The 20,160-nt window shown below is 36.7% G+C and overlaps 1 protein-coding gene across 1 annotated transcript; it reads left to right on the top strand.

Moving 5' to 3' along the window:
• The first annotated feature begins 488 nt into the window (after nt 1–488).
• Nucleotides 489–19,451, top strand: tdrd3 (tudor domain containing 3). The gene is made up of 14 exons (XM_073876416.1): nt 489–688; nt 1,367–1,457; nt 1,730–1,795; nt 3,224–3,384; nt 7,801–7,942; nt 9,139–9,210; nt 10,249–10,398; nt 11,017–11,166; nt 12,592–12,763; nt 12,945–13,061; nt 15,393–15,633; nt 15,713–16,274; nt 17,364–17,489; nt 17,926–19,451. Exons 1-14 carry the CDS (start codon nt 651–653, stop codon nt 18,040–18,042), a joined length of 2,205 nt encoding a protein of 734 aa, XP_073732517.1. The 5' UTR covers nt 489–650; the 3' UTR covers nt 18,043–19,451.
• The last annotated feature ends 709 nt before the right edge of the window (nt 19,452–20,160 follow it).

Raw genomic sequence — 20,160 nt, 5'->3', positions numbered from 1 at the left:
GGTGGTTTTACCTCTACCAAAATCTGCTTGAATGGTAAAGAATGGGACGCAGCCCTATAGCCATGTAGTAGATGTCTGTGTATATAGACTGAATAAAGAGTGTTATTTGGTGTAATTAGTGGTTTGTTTTTTAATATATCTGACTTTTCAGAAGTAGAATATGTAGAGGATATGGCAAACAGCTTATCCTGAAAGATTCAGGTCAATATCTTAAAAATTTAAAAAGTTATAGCTAAAAACGTCATAATTTTCATGATTCGGTCACACATTTTCTTGAATTTTAATGGAAAACATGGGACCAAATAAAGTGATGATTTTCGCGTTTCAAATGGCCAGTATTTTGTTATTCTTTAACCCATATACATGATCTTGGTCTCATTTAAAAGCTTTTTTCAAGCTCTTTCTATCTGAACAACTCGTTTTAGCATTTAACCATTTTGAAAATTTTAGCAACATACCTAGCAATAGACGTCACCGCGGTCTACGTCACATCACGGTGACCTGTGACGTGTCAGAAGTTTGGGCATACGTCATCAGTCTTTGTCGAGCAGTTGTAGCAGCAGCTAATCGTGCAGGAATAAACGCTAAACGATACACGATGCGATATCAGACACGGTTATTTGTATGATCGCTTATCAGTTCACGAGAAGATGTGTGATCTGCGCGCGGCGCTCGTTCACGAGGGCTGGTGAGTCATTCACGCGCACTGACGGCTAACTCTGTAGCATGTTGTTAGCATGCTGCTCGTGCTATCTCATGTTTACATTCATTTACTCACTCACAAAATAAAAGAGTTTGATTTGCATTACTTAGTTATCATTTTTCGAAACGGTGCAGATTTAAAGTCATTCTAGAAATGTCGGTTTCTTTCGGCTTTGAAGTGTTTGGTTGCTGTTAGCGGTTGAATGACGAGCACACATAAACTAAGTGAAATATTTCATTGGTGTGTGTTGTGTTTTTGTTATAGTTCAGATAGTTTATGCGTCAGCTGATAAAGTTGATTATTTAAATCTGTCCTGGTCAAGTAAACGTCATTCACATCTTTCAAAACAGTTTTAAAGTTCTTATAAGAGTTTTGTGTCAGTCAGGATAAGTTAGTTACATAAATGTTAAGTTGAATCTTTTTTAATTGTTTGATTAAATTTGTAGTAATTGTACATGCAATTGTATGAGTTCATGTTTATTCAGAACCTACATAATATTTGTACTCTTTTAAAATTGACACTGCAAGACATCAACTTCAAAAATGTACAATATTAAAAAAAGCATAAGAAAAGTGATGTCAGGTGTGAATGTAATATTAGTTTGAGTGTCTCTCTTTGATTTCTTTTATGCTGAAGGTTGATGGTTTGATGTTTTTTCTCAGGTATCTCACAGATGAAGGAATCGAGGAGTGTAAAAGTGCTTCAGATAATCAGAAAGAATCACTCGCTCACATCATTCAAGCAGCATTAAATGTAAGTTTGTCTTGTGATTTGATTTATAAAGTGATTGAAGTTTATCATTAAACAGATGTCTATGTGCTTGATCTGTTTTGTAAATGATTGTGTGTGCGTTAATGGACAGATGTTGTCATAGGGCTGATCTCATTTATGTTTTGATGTCTTGTATGTACAACACTAATGCCTTTCTGTTGTGTTGTGTTGTGTTGTGTAATGGGTGTGGGCTTTACAAAAATGCACCACACCTTGATAAACAAAACAGAAATAATGCTTTATATAATCCACAGACTGATCTGAGACCAATAGGAAAGAGTTTCCTGCCTGCAGACATCAACAGTGGCCGAATAGAAAAGGTACATTTGTGTTTAAAAAAACTGCTTGACTTGTGCCTTTGTTGACAGATATGCAAAGAATTGACAGAAAGAGAAATCATTGTCAGGTAGTAAATACATCTGAGTCATGCACTTGCATGTGGGGCGCACAAGATGGCGCTACTGTTATAAAAACACTGATCTGTTACCCAGTGTTTCCCAACCCTGGTCCTCAGGCACCCCCTCCCAGAAAGTTTTAGATGTCTCCTTATTTAACACACCTGATATAACTCATCAGCTTGTTAGGGACACATGTTTACCATTTTAGAAGGAGGCTGATGAGTCGAATCAGGTGTTTTAAATAAGGAGACATCTAAAACTTTCTGGGAGGGGGTGCCCGAGGACCAGGATTGGGAAACACTGCCCTAAGCTAAGGCTATAACAGGGGACATGTGGGAATGGACCACTATCGTTCTTTAATTTATATTTGGTAAATAGGCTGGTGTGCATTTGGGTGAGATCAACATTTCAAACTTTTGTATGCTACATTAATTTAACACACAACCTTAAATGAAATGTAATGATTATGTAAATGCCAGAAATGACTGGTGGAAGTATTTCATTCAATGATTTATCTGTTGAAATTACATTGAGCTTGAGCTTAAGCTTTTTTCTTTTTAGAAGAAATGAATCTTAAACAACTTATTTAGTTTTCTTATTTATAATTGTGAACATAGCAATAGAAACTGGCATGGTGTTAAAAAGAAAAGAAAGAAAAGAGAGTTTTAATGCAGATATAAATGTGTACATCTTCCAGGATGCTTAAGTTTTGGGAAATAAATACAAAAGCATGTGGACACCCACTCTAAAAAAACAGCGTTATTGTGATCGTTTCTGTGAGCACAAATTTTAATGTTACACCAGATTCTAGATCTGTGATTCCCACCCTTTTTGCTTGGGGACCCCCTTATGTACATACATGACAATCTAAGCCCCCCAAATCTCTACATAAGTCTTTCCCTTTTATTTTGCCATTACGTCCACAAGCACATTTAGATGGCAGAAAATCAGAGAACTAACTTTTAACTATATTAACTTGCCATTGGAAGCATAAGGGTAAAAAAAGTTTAAAAAGATTTTAATATAAAATGATCCACTGTGAACTCTGGCCCTTAAGAACCCCAGATTGAGAACCATTGTTCTAGATCGCAGTGTGCTTTGACTTTATTTCAGTGGTTTGGGGATGAATACATGTGTTTCATCATGACGATGCCTCAGTGCACACAGTCGGGTCCATATTCATTTAATTCACTGTGTCTGGTTTGGGAAAACGTGTCTGGCCTGCACAAATCCCAAAACAAATGGGTGATAATAGTAGAAAGCTCAATACTTCTGTTCATATTGTGTACATCTACATGATCACTTCCTATAAAACGATATCTAATGTCTTTTATTTTGTCTCCATCACAGTTGGAGGGTCCTTGTGTTCTTCAGGTACAGAAGATTCGTAACGCTTCGGCTCCTAAAGATCATGAAGAGTCCCAGGCGGCACCCAGAATGTTGCGTTTGCAGATGACAGACGGTCACGTTACCTGCAACGCCCTTGAGATGAAACAGATGACTAAAATCAGGTGTGTGTGTGACTTTATAAAGATTGAGAACTCTTGTGTTTGAAACAGTCAGCGTGATTGATTTGAAACATGAAAGTTAGTAAAGTTGTAATTGACTAATCAAGGTGATTAGGATTATAAATACCACGCAGATTTCTCCTTGGAAGGTTTTTGTCTTAAATGAATGGCTGTAGAGTTGAGTAAGAGAGATATTTAATCATAGCATGTCTAATTGGTCTCTATTATTGTAATGAAATAATGTCTCGGCCCATCAGACACAGTCAAGTGGCTCAAGATCAGGCCAGAAGCCTTCAGTTTGATTCAACGCAACTCTTAATCTAATAAAAGCTCCTGTAATGGCCTTACATCAGACTGAAGGACACTGGTGATGTACTTTTACTCTGGTATTGACTATAAAATACTGCAGGGTCCGTGAGGTTTGAAATAAGCTGCTGCTTTTGACTGAGTGTTATGTTATTTCATTTACTCTTTAGATGTCAATGCCACATTAAAATGAGAAAAACAGATTTAAGATATCAAGAATGTGACACATAATGCATTTTGTGCATGCTTGATAGATAGGTTACTATAAAAGAAAAAGTATATAGCAAAAAAGATTTAAAATTCAAAGTGCTTCTTGTAATACAACATTAAGTCAAAGTCTTTCTTTGTGCCTGTGCAGAAGTGTCATCATGATTGAACCAATTGCTTTGAAAAATGAATTGTTTCAAAGCGCTCAAAACACTTAAAGTGCACCTATTTCATTTATTTTGTGTATTTGGTAAAATACAATGTGTTTGCGTGGGTTATGGTTCAAAAAACACATTATTTTCCACATACTGTACATTATTGTTGCTCCAGATATCCCTGCCTTCCTTAAATGCATTGATTTTGTACAAAAGTCATCGATCTTCTGAAAAGCATTTTCTCCTCCCATTGGCCAGCTAATCTGTACGTTGTGATTGGCCTGAATACCTCTTACGTCAGCCGGAAACGTGACGCTCTTTACCATGTTTGAAAGATTTCATTGCTAACAGGAGTTAACTTACAAGCCGAGTCTGAAACGTGAGGAATTATGATCATGTCGGTCTTGTCTACATCACCAATCCCAGGAAGTAAACTGATGCCTACAATCCGTGTGTTTGTTCTAGTCCAAAAAAAGAGATTTATTTCAGAGACAATAACTCACATCATCGTTTACTTTGGGATTTGAACTATTACACACTTACTTAAAGGAAATGTAAAAATGTGAATCGGACAATAGTTGCTCTTTAAGGGGTGAGCTGTTGTTTGCAATTCGCAATCTCACCACTAGATGGCACTAAAATGTACACACGGCACCTTTAATGTGATTGAGTTTATTGAAATGATTGATATCTGTATGACATCTGTAGTGTTGTAGGAGTAACAGACTGCAGTGATATATGAGATGATGTGTTTGTTCAGTGTTTCTCTCAATCCATCAGTCTTTATGTGGTGTTCTCAGGTGAATTGAGGAAATCTGACACACTGTAGTCGTGTAAAGCCCCTTTCTCTACTCGAACCCAAATCACCTTTTCTGCCCTTTTCTTCGACTCCCCTTTCTTTAACCCCAGTTTGAAACCTTCCGATTGGCTAATACCCCACCAATCCCGTCTCCATTACCGGTCTGGCCGAGCATCAGCCGTGGTGGTGGCGATCGGCCAGCGGGTACAGGTGGATTTTGTGTGGTGGTCCTGCCCCGCTGTTTGAAGAACAGACCCTCTTTTATTCCAGCGACCCCTCGTTCTCTCCATTCATCCCTGTCATTGATCTCGCAGAATCAAACTATCCACTGTTCATTTCATCTCCTTCATTTACTCACTCACACAAATACAAGCACAGAATGTGGAAATAAATATATCTTTTATAATCATTAATAAATAGGCATTTAAAGATGATCTGTGCCATTCTTAAAAGTGAAAATGATTTTTATTTGAATTTGGATTTAAAATGAATGATGTATTGGGTAAAAAGCCCGAGCCATATCTGGAGTTTTACAATGCGTTTACATTAGTGTGTTTAGATTTAAAACTCATTACATTAGTCAGTGTTACACCCAGGGTTTAAATTGGGCCGGGGCCGTCCGGGGCTAAGCTCCGGCACATAGGTTGAAGGTCTCGCTCTGCTCGTGCCAATGTACCCGCTGCGCTTGTGCGTGTGTACTCGCTGCGCTGGTGCGTGTGCACTGACGCGAAGGGAATAATGTGTTTCCATTCATTATGGGGCATACTCACCAATGCAAGTTCAACGATTTGCGCGAGTAGATTACATACAAAGTCAATGCAAAGACGCAATCAGACGCGCCCTCCCACGGGGCGATGCAAATGACGCGAATTGGGCAGCGCAATTGCCGCGGAAAAACGCGCTTTTCCTTTTAAACGCGTCTTCGCGCAAGTTATGCAACTCGAGCAAAAAAACTCAGGAACTTCAAGAACGCGCTTTCACACAGGATCATTTGACATTGTAGAGACAAGAGAGAGAGCGTGAGAGAGAGAGAGAGAGAGAGAGAGAGAGAGAGAGAGGTAATAATGGTGCCCACGTCGAGGAAACTTAATAGAAGAGTAGAAACGTGTTAAGGACTAAAGTATGTATGTCACTCATCTAATTACAGTATGTTAACTGGATAACACTTCATATAACTCTTTGTATAGTTTAATACATTTATGTATTTTGATTACACAAATCAAACCTTACAATTGTTTTAGCTGCTGACCAGCATAGGGAAGCTCTATTGCTAATTTATTAGACATGTTGATGATACAATACTGTGTGTTGTACCTTTTCTTGTCAATTTAATCTTTTTGGGTAGCCTATCTTATAGAATTATTCAAGGAGGTTGATTCCTTTTACTTCATTTAAAGTTTGATCAATTGTGCATAATGACATGTGCAACAAATGGATATAGGGTGTCAAACTCATAGATTTGCATAATTTAAAATTCAGACACTCTTTATAAAATATTTGTGGTCAATCTCTGGCACAGATTTAAAGTTGAAACTTATCAAATCCTATCAGAGGTCCAGAATGTCATTTAAACACACCAGTGGCTTTGCTGTCATCAGTATTAAACATGTCACCCCTTAAAGTACCCTCCCCGCAGAGCCCCCCCACATAACAAATCCCAATTTAACCCCTGGTTACACCTGTCATCCACACTACATAAAAAAAAATGATGTACATTTATAATCATCATGGGCGCCCCTGCCGCCACAGCTGGAAAAAATCCTAGAGGAAACACTGGTTATTTATTTATCTTTTTATCAGAAATAATCTGCTATAAAGGGACTCTTTTGTTATTGATTAAAGTGAAGTTTGGTTACAGCGGAACAGCGACTGAGAACAGAAGTCTGGACAATAAACACCCACAACACCCCCCAGCATTGTTCTGATGAGTTTCACACGGACAAACACTAGACTTTATTTTCTGAGACCGTGTAAACTTAGAGTTTATTTTCGCCTACTTTTCTTTTAGATGTACTTGTGTTGAAGAAATGAGACACTTAATCTTTAAATGAAAGCTGAATGTTGTCTGAGAGCAGAAACTGTAGAGATCAGTAATAAGAGCTCAGTGGCTTTGACACCTTTTTGTTTTTAGGAGTTTCATGTTGGTGATTTTATCCTCATAAGCTTGTAAAAAATGTTTGACATGTTCACATCACAATCTGGTGCCATAAATCCTGCAGACGTTTATAATGAGAGAATCAGAGCATTTATTGGGCAGTGCGTGAGAGCAGAAGTGTGCATGGGATGGATTTTTAATAATTTGGGTTAAGATTTCATCAAAGAGAAGGAGACCGGTTTCAGAAAATAAGATCACATTTTGGAAAATTCACTGTTTCCCAGAGCTTTTCCTCGGGATATCACAGCGTTTGTGAGGAAAATATCTCTCTCTCTCTCTTTCTTTCTCTCTCTCCATTTCTTCTCTTTAATCTTTAATTAAAGTCATACAGTCAGTTTTTAATCCCAACTTACAGCAAATGCCTCAGACTTTTTGAAGCTCAGCTAAAATATATCCCAGAAAATAACCTGATTGACAGCCAGGAAATAAGAACGACCACGGAAAACTGCAATTATGCTAAATTGCTGAATTTTAAAGTCTCATGCCATATCTGGAAAAGGCAACAAGGGCACCATATCAGCAAAATGTAGTCGAATTTGTGTGTATATATATCATGAAATCTGTAAAGAGATGCTCTTTTGGTCATTTATTTTTCCTTAAATTTGAAAAACTAGATTGTGCTTAAAGAGGTCTAACAAACGTTTTCTCGCTGCTGTAAAGTCAATGAAACATCTATGAAGTATAATAATAGATCCATTAATAATAATATGCATTAGACTGTAATATTTGTTGTGCTGAAGTATTTGTCTTTTCTTATATAAACACATCTGTTAATCAAATTTCTGCTCTTATTTCAGTCTGAACACTCCACCTGGAACCAAAGTGAAACTTCTGGGAAATGTGGAGGTTAAGAATGGGATCCTGTTATTGGATGATTATAAGATCTCTGTTCTTGGGGGTGAAGTGGATCACATGATTGAGAAATGGGAGTTTCAGAGGGTGAGGAGTCTGCCTTAAAGTGATACTCCTGCCAAATATCAAAATGACACCATGATGTTCAGGGATCAGAGAACGACTTCTGACTTAAAACCCAGAAAAAGTGCATTCATCCTTTCCAAAAGTAATCCACACGGCTCCAACGGGTTAATAAAGGTCTTTTGTGGGTAATTAATGCAAATGTACATATTTAAACTTTATAAACTATAATAATTAAGCTTCCGGTCACACAATCTTGGACTCACAAAGAGAGTTTTAGCGTAATGAGCGTTGGTTGTCATCGGTTCCAACGCAGTGACTGTCATGAATCACATGAGTCCAAGATGGCGTTGTTAATGGTAGCTAGTTATTATAGTTGATAAAGTTTAATATCTGGATATTTTTTCTTACACAATTGCATCAATGGCCCACAGAAGACCTTTATTAACCCATTGGAGCCGTGTTGATTACTTCTGTGAAGGATGAATAATTAATATCAGAAGTTGTTCCCTGATCCCTGTTTTCTATCATTATAAAGCTTTGAAGAGGAAGGACATTTACTACAATCACTCCAAATGTGTTTGTCTAAAATATGATGGACATTTGTATCTCAGATTGCTTGAGGGTCAGTAAATCATGCCGGTCATTTTGATATTCGGCTGGAGAATGGCTTTATCACCTGTAATATTATCAGTATAGATTTCAATTAGCCATTAAACAAAAACATATGATCTTTACTTTGTTTGATGTATTATAAAGACTTCCTCTCATATTCAAAACAACTCTTCCAGTCTCTTTACTGACACTCAATTCTATGATGTGTAAATGTATGATGTCAAATGAACAAAGACTTTAAAGAGTGATTTATTGCTGCTCATCCCACAAGCTGATTATAATCGAGACTAAAATCATAGTTGTAAGATGTACAAGTTGTAATGGTCAGAGAATGATAATTTAATAATGATTTTAATTTGATTCAAGACATCTTGACTAATATTATAAGTGTAGTCCTGAGAGAAATAAAGAGTGATGATGTGTGTGTGTTATACAGGAACAGAAGTCTCATTAATTTTCTTCATCTGTTATATTTGATCAGTAAGACATGACAGATGCGTAAACAGATGATTTATGTTCAGATAGTTTCAGGACAACTTTATTCATTCTTCTGATGTTAGTCATGAAGGATTTTAATGAGATCTTTTACCGTTTCATTGATAAAGAGCCTCGCCAAACACAGCCGAAGAAACATCGCAGCTGAAGGTGGACCGCCTCCCTTTGTTCCCTTTGGACAGGTAAGAGTCTATGTGTGTCTCTGTGTTAAGTGTAGTTGTGTTAGACCAAATCTGAGATGAATCTGAATTTATATAATTTAAACTGAAAATGATTTTTTATTAAACAGTGAAAAGAACAATTAATATCACAATAAACTATTCTTCTGCTGAGCAGTGTAATTCATTACACAAGTTACTGTGTGTGTGTGTGTTTGTTTGTTTGTTTGTTGTTTATTTGTTGTTTATTTGACAAGATTTAAAAAAATATAATAAGCCCAAAAAGACAAAATTCATACACATTCTAAAACTGTCGAGGATATAAACACAAAAAAGCCACTGGCTTATTTAACAAAAGATTAATGAACAAATCATAACTAGGGTGCAATCAACATCCAATCCAACAACTAATCTATATAACACTTAAAAGCCATTTTTTAATCTAGGCAACTTGACCCCTTAACTCTTTCCCTTCCATTGACGAGTTTTCTTATCAATTAAGAGAAAACGCTTCCCTGCCAATGATGAGTTTTTACAGTAATCTAAATTTCCACTATTATCCACTGGGTGACGCTCTTATCCAACTTATAAAACACTGAAGCGTCCACTGATCCAAAAACAGTAAAAACTCTGTGTATGTTTTGAACATCGCTCTCAATCTGAATCTGATCTCTAAAAGTCCTTTACAAAAATGCTATTATTTTAGCTTTTTGCTCAAAATTTGATATTTTTGAAGAAACCGACCCATATTTGAGAGGTGATAAAAGAGAGCAAATGAAGTTTTTGTTTGTTTGTTTGAAAGCAGATGTATAAACATGTTTATATAATTAAAGAAGAACATTTTCTGAAAGGCATTAAACTTTTGTAAAAAATCATAAAAAATGCTGCCGCTGGCTGGCAACTTTTTTTTAACGCTGTCGGGAATATAGTAAATATAATATTTAGTTGATGTGTTTGTATCAGATTTTCTATGTTTTAGATGAGATTTTAGATCAATTCTGGATTGCTATGTGCTGTGAAATGATTCTCATTGGTTTATGTATCGTGATGTCATTTCCTCAGAAGTGCGTTCATAAGGAGCAGGTGGACAGTAAAGCTCTAGACCAGCGGAAAACCCTTCAGACCACCAACGCCATCAAAAACGCCGACGACAACGATGAGTTTGCCAAACAGAGAACGGCCGCTATTGCGGAGGTGGCCAAGAGTAAAGAGGTGATCTGTCATTATCTGAGTTATGTGGACAACATGATGAATTTGGTGTAAAGATGATCTGAAAGATCGGCCCACCCACGCTGCCTGATGTAAACAAGAAAATGATAAGATCTAATCTGATTGGCTGGCTTCACACGATTACAGGAACATGGATGCACAAGTTTTTCCCTTATTCAGCGATTTATGAGAATCATCTGAAGTGAGAAATAACAATCTTAACTCATACATACACAACACTTATCAGAGGCGTCCTGCATGCATAAACTCATGTTAATCCTTCATGTTGTTTTTCATTATATACTACGACCTCTCCATGATGAAATATTGATGAATTAAAGCCATGTATATATATCATTGAATTTACCTGCATCCATCCTTAGGCCTTCAGTGAACTTAATATTCTCCAATATTTCATTATAAAATGTTTGATTTTCAACTTGCAAATGTAATCTTGAAGTCTTTTAATACTCTGCCTACAATAAAACTGTAAACGCTGAGGTGATCGTAACACAAAGCACTGAACTACTTCATATTTTCTGAGCTGTTTTGATCTAGAGGTTTGATTATAGCAATGTTGATTGTAATGGTTTTATGTTTTAACTGATGCTTTCTGGACAGACTCGTACGTTTGGCGGTGGAGGTAACGCAGGTGGAAATCTCACCAATCCAGGTTCCACCTACAAGAACCGAGACGCTTATCAGAGAAAACGAGATGAGAAAGAAAAGCCGTGGACGGAGAACAAACCAGAAGGAGTTTACAGAGATTTGGTTGATGAAGCAGAGATCATTATGATGAACACTGGTGTCATGTTTTCTGTGTTGAAATGAAATATTAATGCAGTAAGATGCTGGGAGAAGATGCACACACACACACACACACACACACACACACACACACACACACACACACACACACACACACACACACACACACACACACACACAATTCTGATAATTACTCACTCACTTTGTTCAGTGAAGAAGAAATGAAGTTTTTAACTTTCTTAGTTAGTATGTTTGTCTTGTTTTTAGTCCAAATATCTAAACATTCTTAAATCAATAAGAGATAGATAAAGTGAAGCATGTAGATATACAATCATACAGTTTCTCTTATATGGCACACAGAGTCAAGATCCATCTAGAAATGAGTCTAGTCCAGACCTGAAGTCTATTAAAGGGATAGTTCAGCCAAAAATGATATTAAACCCGTGATTTACTCACCCCCAAGCTGTCCGAGATGGATATGTCCATCGCTTTTCAGACAAATGGATATTTTAGAAAATGTTTTAGATCTTTCAGTTAATTAAATGTGACGTTACGGGGTCCACGACCTTCAAGTCCAAAAAAAGGGCGTCCATCCTTCACAAAATAAATCCAAACAGCTCCACGATGATAAACAAAGGTCTTCTGAGGATAATCTGTGCGGTGTTGTTGTAGAAATATCCATATTTAAATCTTTTTTAACGAAAATAACTACCTTCCAGTAGCACTGCCATCTTAGTCACGACCACATTCAGGATGAGAGCTTACGCAACTTATGGAGGTTTCTCTGCTCCTGAATACAGAGGAGTCTAAGATTTTTGGCCGAACTATCCCTTTAAAGACATTAGGATGAGCCCAAGACCTCAGAAAACTGTCCCAGGATCTTAACTTGATTTTTATTTGATATCAGCACATCTCTGGATTTAAAATGAAGAGTTCACCAAACACATTCATGTGTGATGTTGAGTTTTGTCCACTTGTGTATCTTTATAGTTGTGTGTTCAGATGAAGTGTATTAGCATGATTTTCTGTATGAATCTGATTTAATGGATATTGGCGTCTGCTTGTGTCTGGATATAAAAGGACATGAGCAGTAATAAACACACATAAAGTTTGCATAAAGAAGTGAAGTGGGCTTTTATTCATCAATTATTTCTGAGTCACGTCAGACACGATGAATACAAGATGAGTGACGTTTATAATAATAATCTGATGTTCTCACAGTTCTTCATCTGCTTTGTTTGTTTATGACGCATGTCTTTAATTCTGGATTTGAAGTAGTTTTTATGAGATTGATGTGAACAGTACTGAAGTTGAAGTGCTGAGGAAGTTTCTGCGTCTCTTCTTTTATCTTTACAGGATGGATTTAGATGCACTTATATGATATGTGTTTTTGATGGTTTATGATGCTGTTATCTTGTTTTTGTGAAGGTTGATGAACGCTCTCTGAGAGACATCATGGAGATGGGTTTTAACCGAGAAGCAGCCCGACAGGCTCTGTTGGATAACAATAATAACTTAGAGGCAGCACTTAACTTTCTGCTCACCAGAACTAACCAACCCAAACCAGTCCAGACCGATCAGAGCCGTCCGCCAGCCCGAGGTGACACGCTCATTAACACTGAAACGATACGCTGCCAAACTCTTTATTTGTTTATTCACGGGTACAAACATGCTTTGTTTAGATCAGTACAAACATCAACATGTTGTTTTAGAGATGATGTTTGCATTGCTCTTGAGGTAAATGTGTTTTAATTTGATGATCTTTTGATGATTTGTGACAGGAAAAGGACGTGGACGTTCACGTCAGGGTGAGGATGAGGAGGCTGGAGGAAGACCGTCAGCTCCCAGCACGCTCTTCGACTTCCTGGAGTCAAAAATGGGAACGTTTTCTATTGATGGTAATGAGATTTCTTCTGTTTATTTACACTAATCAAATAACACTGACTGCAGTTTAGGACATTGTTTGTTTTTTCATTATTTGATCCAGAGATAAACACTGGATTACACAACAGACATTATACAACTAAACACAGTTTTTAAACTATGGGTCTGTCGTATCCGTCTCTTCATGCTGTAGCTGATGTATTGATGGTTTTAAATTGATCAAAAAGCGTCTGATACATCAGTGCATCTCTAGGTAAAAGAGGAAAATGAGTTTCTAGTGAAATAAATTGGATAAAATCTATCTAATAAAATGATTGAAATTGGTTACAAATTCTAACAATAACTGAAAATAGATTGATGCCTGAGGAAACCAGTTTGCATCCTGCTATTTTTTTTGTGTTAAAAATGAATAAAATTCAGTTATTGAACATGTAGGAAAAATCCTTTAGCGACAGCTTTTGAAATGAATGAATAATATCAGGGAATATGTATTTCTGATCAAAGTTCAGTCTTCACTGCAAAAGCAAATGCTTTATTGTTGGCATTAAAATTCATTGAGACCACTTCACAGATAACTTTCTGACTCAAAATCATTCCTGGATTCACTGGAAAATATAAAAACTGATTATCCAGCAATAATGAAGATCTTTGTTATAAAATATTAATGCTCAAAGCAAAGGATTTTAACATCATCTTTTGATGGGTACCTGGAGACTCAGGAATTGAATGGGATCAATGTCTAAATAATAAGATCCATGAAATAAATCCTGATATTTGGAAAAAAGTGTTGGGATCAAGACATCTATTCAAGATGCAGATTAGGACTATTAAAAATCACACATCAATTTAAAAAAATCACTCCTTTAAAGAGAATCTTCAGTAACATTCACAGAAAGCATTCTGTGTGAACAAGAGACAGAAACAATGCTGTAAGGGGCGTGGCGTAGTGAGGACATTAGTGTCATCCACACAGTAAAGTTATGGTTCAGATCTTTAAATGCATCACATGTATTTACGGGATCTTTACAGTATGTGTGTGAATGCACGCACCGATTCTAGAAAATCATTGGCAGTGTGAATGAACCAAAAATCAAACGAATTCCGGACGCATTTTCTGTAATGTCTGTGTGAAAAGGGCTTTATTCTGCTGGACTGTATGACCTCTGTCCCTCTGAGAAACCTTTTTTATATTCTGTTGATATTTTCAAAAAGTTTTTAATCAAGAATTCAAGATAATCCAAACTTAGTTCTATAATATTTAGAAATAATTTTTAAACATCTTTTCTAGTCTTACTTTATATCATTTGACTTTATTCTCGCCATGAATATAGCTTTAGAATCTGTCAGGGCGTTTAAAAAAGAAAGAAAGAAAACAGTCTCCTTACGTTGCCCCAATTCACAATCCTGCTCATAATAATGATTTATAATTTGAGCTGTTGGGTCAATTTTCCCGGGAAAAACGTCATTCATCTTTGCGTGATGATGTCACGTCCATAAACAAAGAAGAGCAGATAAAAGCGTCTGCTAAATGACAAAATGTAAATGTAGATTATTACTAGTATTATAAACTAACAGTTGTGTTGTTTTCAGTACAATCTCACAGCTCTATCAGTGTTTATAATCTCTTCTTATCTTAAACTCTCAGTATGCTGTTAAACAGATGGCCGCTCCCAAATCAAGACACTTCTATTAGTCAGCTTTACATTAATCTCTCTCTCTCTCTCTCTCTCTCTCTCTCTTTCAGACATATGGCTTTAGGAAGACCCCCGCAGGGTTAATAAGTATAGAGCGTGTTTGATCAGATATATTAGTATGCTGTAATGACTCCACTGTCACATCAAACTCTTGTTATACAACACAAATCTGTCTGTTGAACAGGATTTTACCCATCAAACCGTTGTGTGCTTTAACTAAAGCGTAGATAAATATTAATATCTCATGATTATAATGGGGTGATATAAAATCACATTATCATGAATACTGCAGTGACTTTAATGCATTTTTTATTTGGTAGTTAAGATTTCACAATCCAGTCATGTGTCCCATCTGAAAGCATCAAGACACAAAGATTTTAATACTGACTCTTATTTACAACTCATTCATTTGTACTGAGAAAGTGTGACACGTAACATTTATCATGTGTTCAAATGCATCTTGTTAAATAAACATTAAGTACATTTCAGCTGTGATTTCTGCTACAGTCACTTTAAAATGATTCAAATATTCCTCCTTGTGTTCATTCAGTAGAACAGAAATTGTGTCCTGCATTAAACATTTGAAATATATTTGACCACAATTGCTGTTTGGTTGAAATGATGACCCCTTTTTTGTTATTAACCCTTTAGAGTCAAAGAACCAGTCTTCACAACAAGATCACCAAACTAAGATGAGCTTCATCAACACTGACCAAACGTTCAGAGACGGCTATCAGCCCAGACAACAACAACAACAACACCCTCCACGAAATGATGGAAGATCACAGAGAAACGACAGACCTCCACGTTTCCTGAGGGATGGAGACTTTCCAAAACCCAACCCAACGCCCTCCTCCGCTCTCTCAGGGCAACAGAAATGGAGAGATGGGAGAGAACCGTTAGTGGATTCATTGGTCGAGATGTCGGGATGATAAAAGCTCACGTGTAAACTCATCTTTCTCTGCAGGGAGGTCCAGGGAACAGCAGGGTCCTTCTGGAAACTTCCATCAGGGGTCGAGGGAACACGCGGGGTCTAAAGGATTCCAGCAGGAGTCTCACGGTGGCGGATGGAAAGAGCAGGACGGACCGGGAAGATCCGATCCATCGTCGTTTAGGAAGAACCAAGCGAACGGTCCGTCTGCACCCAAGTCATTAAATCCCGCTGCTCCAGATCCTAAAGGTAGATACGAGACCAACAACAGAAAGAAAGGTAGACCAGAAAGGCCCAATTCAAGCTACATGGATCGTACCCAAGACGCACCGGGCGGCACGACCACGAGAAAAGACTGTACAGACGATCAGCTGGTGAAAGGAGGCGGAGTTTCAAACCTTCAACTTCCTAACGGTGATTGTGAACACAGACGGAGTGGTCCCATCAAACCCCAGTCCACAGGAACATCTCAGAAACAAAGTCACACGCAGAAAAGATCAGGACCAATCAAAGGTCCACCGGCGCATGCAGTCGACACACAGAATCATGGCAACTGGAAACCTGGTGACCAGTGTCTAGCGCTTTACTGGGAAGATAATAAGGTCGGTAATAACTGTTAGTCCATTTACAATATGACCTGAATACAACCATTAAATGAATTCATCATGAGCGTTTGACATCTACAGTACTGACATCATTAGATTTGAGTATTATATCTCAGTCTCTTTATTAAAACACAACCAGACATTTATATGCAGTATTCAAAAAACAGACAAAAATGATCTTTTGATGTTTGAAGCTCTTTACTGTATGTGACTTTATTGTGTTATATAATATTATGTGAATGTCTACAGATGCGAACTAGACCTCAAGATAAACAATTAAATCATTCAAACCCTTCAGAAACCAAAATCATACATTGATGATCTGATCTAGAGATAAAATGCTATAAACATTTTACATCAAAGTTAAAGTGGCCAAAATCACCACGATTATCAATATTATCATGGTTTTGTGAACAATTTCTACAAATGTAAAAAAGTACTGATGCAAACCAAATTTAAAATTGATTTTATGTGTATGAATAAATGTATTTGTCTCATGATATTGCTTATATTGGTCATGATACTGGACAGGGGTTTAAAAATAAAGTGGTACACTGCAAAAAATGATTTTCAAGAAAAAAAATTCTTAGCGCTCTTGTCTCGTTTTCAGCAAAAACATCCAAAAATTCTTAAATTAAGATGCTTTTTCTTGATGAGAAAAACAACCCAAGAAAATAAGTCTAGTTGTTAAATATTTAAGTGATTTTGTGCATAAAACAAGTAGAAAAATCTGCCAATGGGAGATTGATTTTTTCTTGAATTTAGTGTTTAAGAAAAAATCAATCTCCCATTGGCAGATTTTTCTACTTGTTCTATGCACAAAATCACTTAAATATTTTTGATCTAAAAACTAAACTTATTTTCTTGGGTCGTTTGCTCATCACGAAAAATAATTTTTAGATATTACTAAGACAATTTTTTCTTGAAAATAATTTTTTGCAGTGTAATACTAACCGTTGAACATTTTAATCACGGTTAACTATTAAACCAGTAATCGTGACATCTCTAATCTGATCTTTACATGCTCTTCAGATGCACATTATTATTCTTCTTATAGTTTGTGTATTTTCTTTGTGTTTTCTTTAGTTTTACCGTGCGAGGATCGATGCGGTTCATCCCTCGGGCTCGACGGCTGTGGTTGTGTTCAGTGATTATGGGAACTGTGAAGAGGTTCTGCTTCAAAACATCAAACCTCTGAATGTGGACGTATGGGTGAGGAGCAAAACCTCTCGTTCAAATCTTAACTGAGTGAGGAACTAAACATTAACACGACTTCATTCAAACGCTAGCTTGAAATCTATTTAGTCGTCTACATTACAGACAACTAACAGATACAGCTAACTGAGCTGAGGTGATATTGAAGAGATTTGAAACGGGCCAGCGGGGTTTTTAATATAATGGGGTGGTGGGGATTTATGGTCAGAAATGTTTGGTGTTCATGGTGTCATTGATCTGCTGCTAGACATTAAACAGTAATGCAGCCCTTCAGGTTTTGTCTCTGAGCTTTTATTTTTGTGTAATAGCATTTCTGCATTAATGATAAAAATGAAACTGTGTGTGTGTGTGTTTGTGTCTCTGTGACTTCTTGTGACTGATGAACTACACTTGTATTTACTGTATTAGTAACATCCTGGTAACTGCTCTGCAGGAAGATGAAGATGTTTATTATGAGAATTCTCTAGAATTTCGTCGAGGAGGAGACGGACAACCTCGCCGATCTCGACCGACACAACAGTACTACCAACCGCCACGAGCGAGGGACTGACACGCAAACACATACACAGCTTCTCCATAGCTAGACAGTCAATTAGTTTGGTACATCAGTAACTAGTCGTTTTGGCAAACTAACACCCTTAACATGTTAGTTCAACTCGATTCAGGACTAGATGAATTTTCTTTAGTAATGCATTGAGATGTTTTCTCCTCCTGCAGTCTTGTCTGATCATCGACAGGAAAGCCGTGGAGATATGACAAAAATACAAACACTTCACAATAAACCTCAGTTTATTAACATTACCTAGTTAACATGAACAATAACAATATTCCTATGGCATTAATCTTAGTTCATGTTCATTTAACCAATGCATTTATAAAATCTAAAGTTGTATGGGTTAACATGAGTTGAATTTACATAAATGAACAATGAATAATTAACCTTATAAAAGATGAATAAATGCACTAGCTGTTTGTTGTTTATTGTTAGTAAATGCATTAACTAATAATGTTTATAACTGAGACTTTATTGTAAAGTGTTACCAACGTTCTTCTCCACGATGAAGTTCATTCTCTTCCCAGACTCTTATTACTGTCATAAAAATAACTCTTTCACATCACTGAATAAAATGTGTGAATAAAATGTTTAAGTTGTAAGGTTTATGGTGGTAATGCCTCTCTGCTAATTTAAATCTAAATTTTGGCATTATTTTAACACTATTACAGTAATGAGAATCTTACATTAATTACTATTAAGAATGAGAATGACAAAAAAAAACATCTGAGAAGAATGAACACTGATGCGTTTTATTGTCCAGAGAATAACACAATGCAAGATCACAAATCTCAATTAGGGCTGTAAAAAATGAATCGCATACAAAGTGGGGGTTTGCATAATATATGTGTGTGTTTGTGTGTAATTGTTTTGTATGTATATACCCATAAACACACACACAAAAGTTTGCATAACATATGTGTATGTGTTTTAATTATTGTGTGTGTGTTTATGGGTGTATGCATGCACACAGTGGTTGCACACAAACACACACATATATTGTGCAAACTTTTATTTTGTATGCGATTAATCTTTTGACAGCCGTAATCTCAATGGCTCAAAAAAAAATGTAGGTACATGTTTATGCAAAATGAATTTTTTTATTTGAGGTGAAATCTGATCTGTGAGATTCACCCAACAGGCATGAAGTAGAAATGAGGTGATGTTTATGATTTCACGCCTTGTTTAATATCTGTGAGATGTTTGTGTTGAGAATTATTGAGAAGTATGATAATCTGATCTCTGGTTAAAGAGATGAAAGGTCATATGACAAAAGTGTCTGATCTCTGTCTCTGTAAGGGCTGAATCCATCAAACCTGGACTCTTGTGTTCATGCCAATGGCTGCTGTATACAGTGAATATTTGTAAAGGATTGAATTATTAAAGCGCTAATCCTTTTGTTCAAAGTTTAATGCCTCACGGGTTTTTACTTTTTATTCTTTTACATTCACTGTTTCATTTCTGGACCAAAAGGAATTGCAAAAATAAAAAAGGTCACCAAATGGCTTTCCTAAACATTTGCTCTATCTTTCATTGGTTGAGTGAACAGATAGTCCCGCCCAAAGTCACACTATTGGTTGAGGGTGAAATGGATGTATTGGATCAATATGAAGCAAATAATTAAGCAATGTTTTAATTCAATTTTATTTATATAGCACTTTTCAAAATTGTTTCATTGCTTCAAAGCAGCTTTATATTAAAAGAAGCAGGTGAATACACAGAAAAATCATTGGACAACATAAAAGCAGAGTACATAGACTAAGATTAAACCGTACTAGTGAGTGTAGTAATAATGTAACGTATAGAAGAGAGTTCAAGTTAAGCCAATGTCAGCTGACTCCTTACGGCAGGGGTGACCAACCCTGTTCCTGGAGATCTACCCTCCTGCAGCTTTTTTGGTTCAAACCCAGCTTCAACACACCTGACTCTAATGTTTAGGAAGCCCTGAAATGCTTGATTGGCAGGTTCAGGTGTGTTTGATTGGGGTTGGAGCTGAACTCTGCAGGAGAGTGGATCTTCAGGAACAGGGTTGGTCACACTGCACTAGGGGTTGGGAAAAAAACTCCTAGGAGAAAAAACTGACCAGATTTGTCAGGAGGAAAATGCCCTGAAAGA

The sequence above is a fragment of the Misgurnus anguillicaudatus genome, chromosome 14 (assembly GCF_027580225.2).
Source record: "Misgurnus anguillicaudatus chromosome 14, ASM2758022v2, whole genome shotgun sequence".
In the NCBI taxonomy this organism is placed as follows: domain Eukaryota; kingdom Metazoa; phylum Chordata; class Actinopteri; order Cypriniformes; family Cobitidae; genus Misgurnus; species Misgurnus anguillicaudatus.
This window is presented reverse-complemented; position numbering and strand designations above follow the sequence as displayed.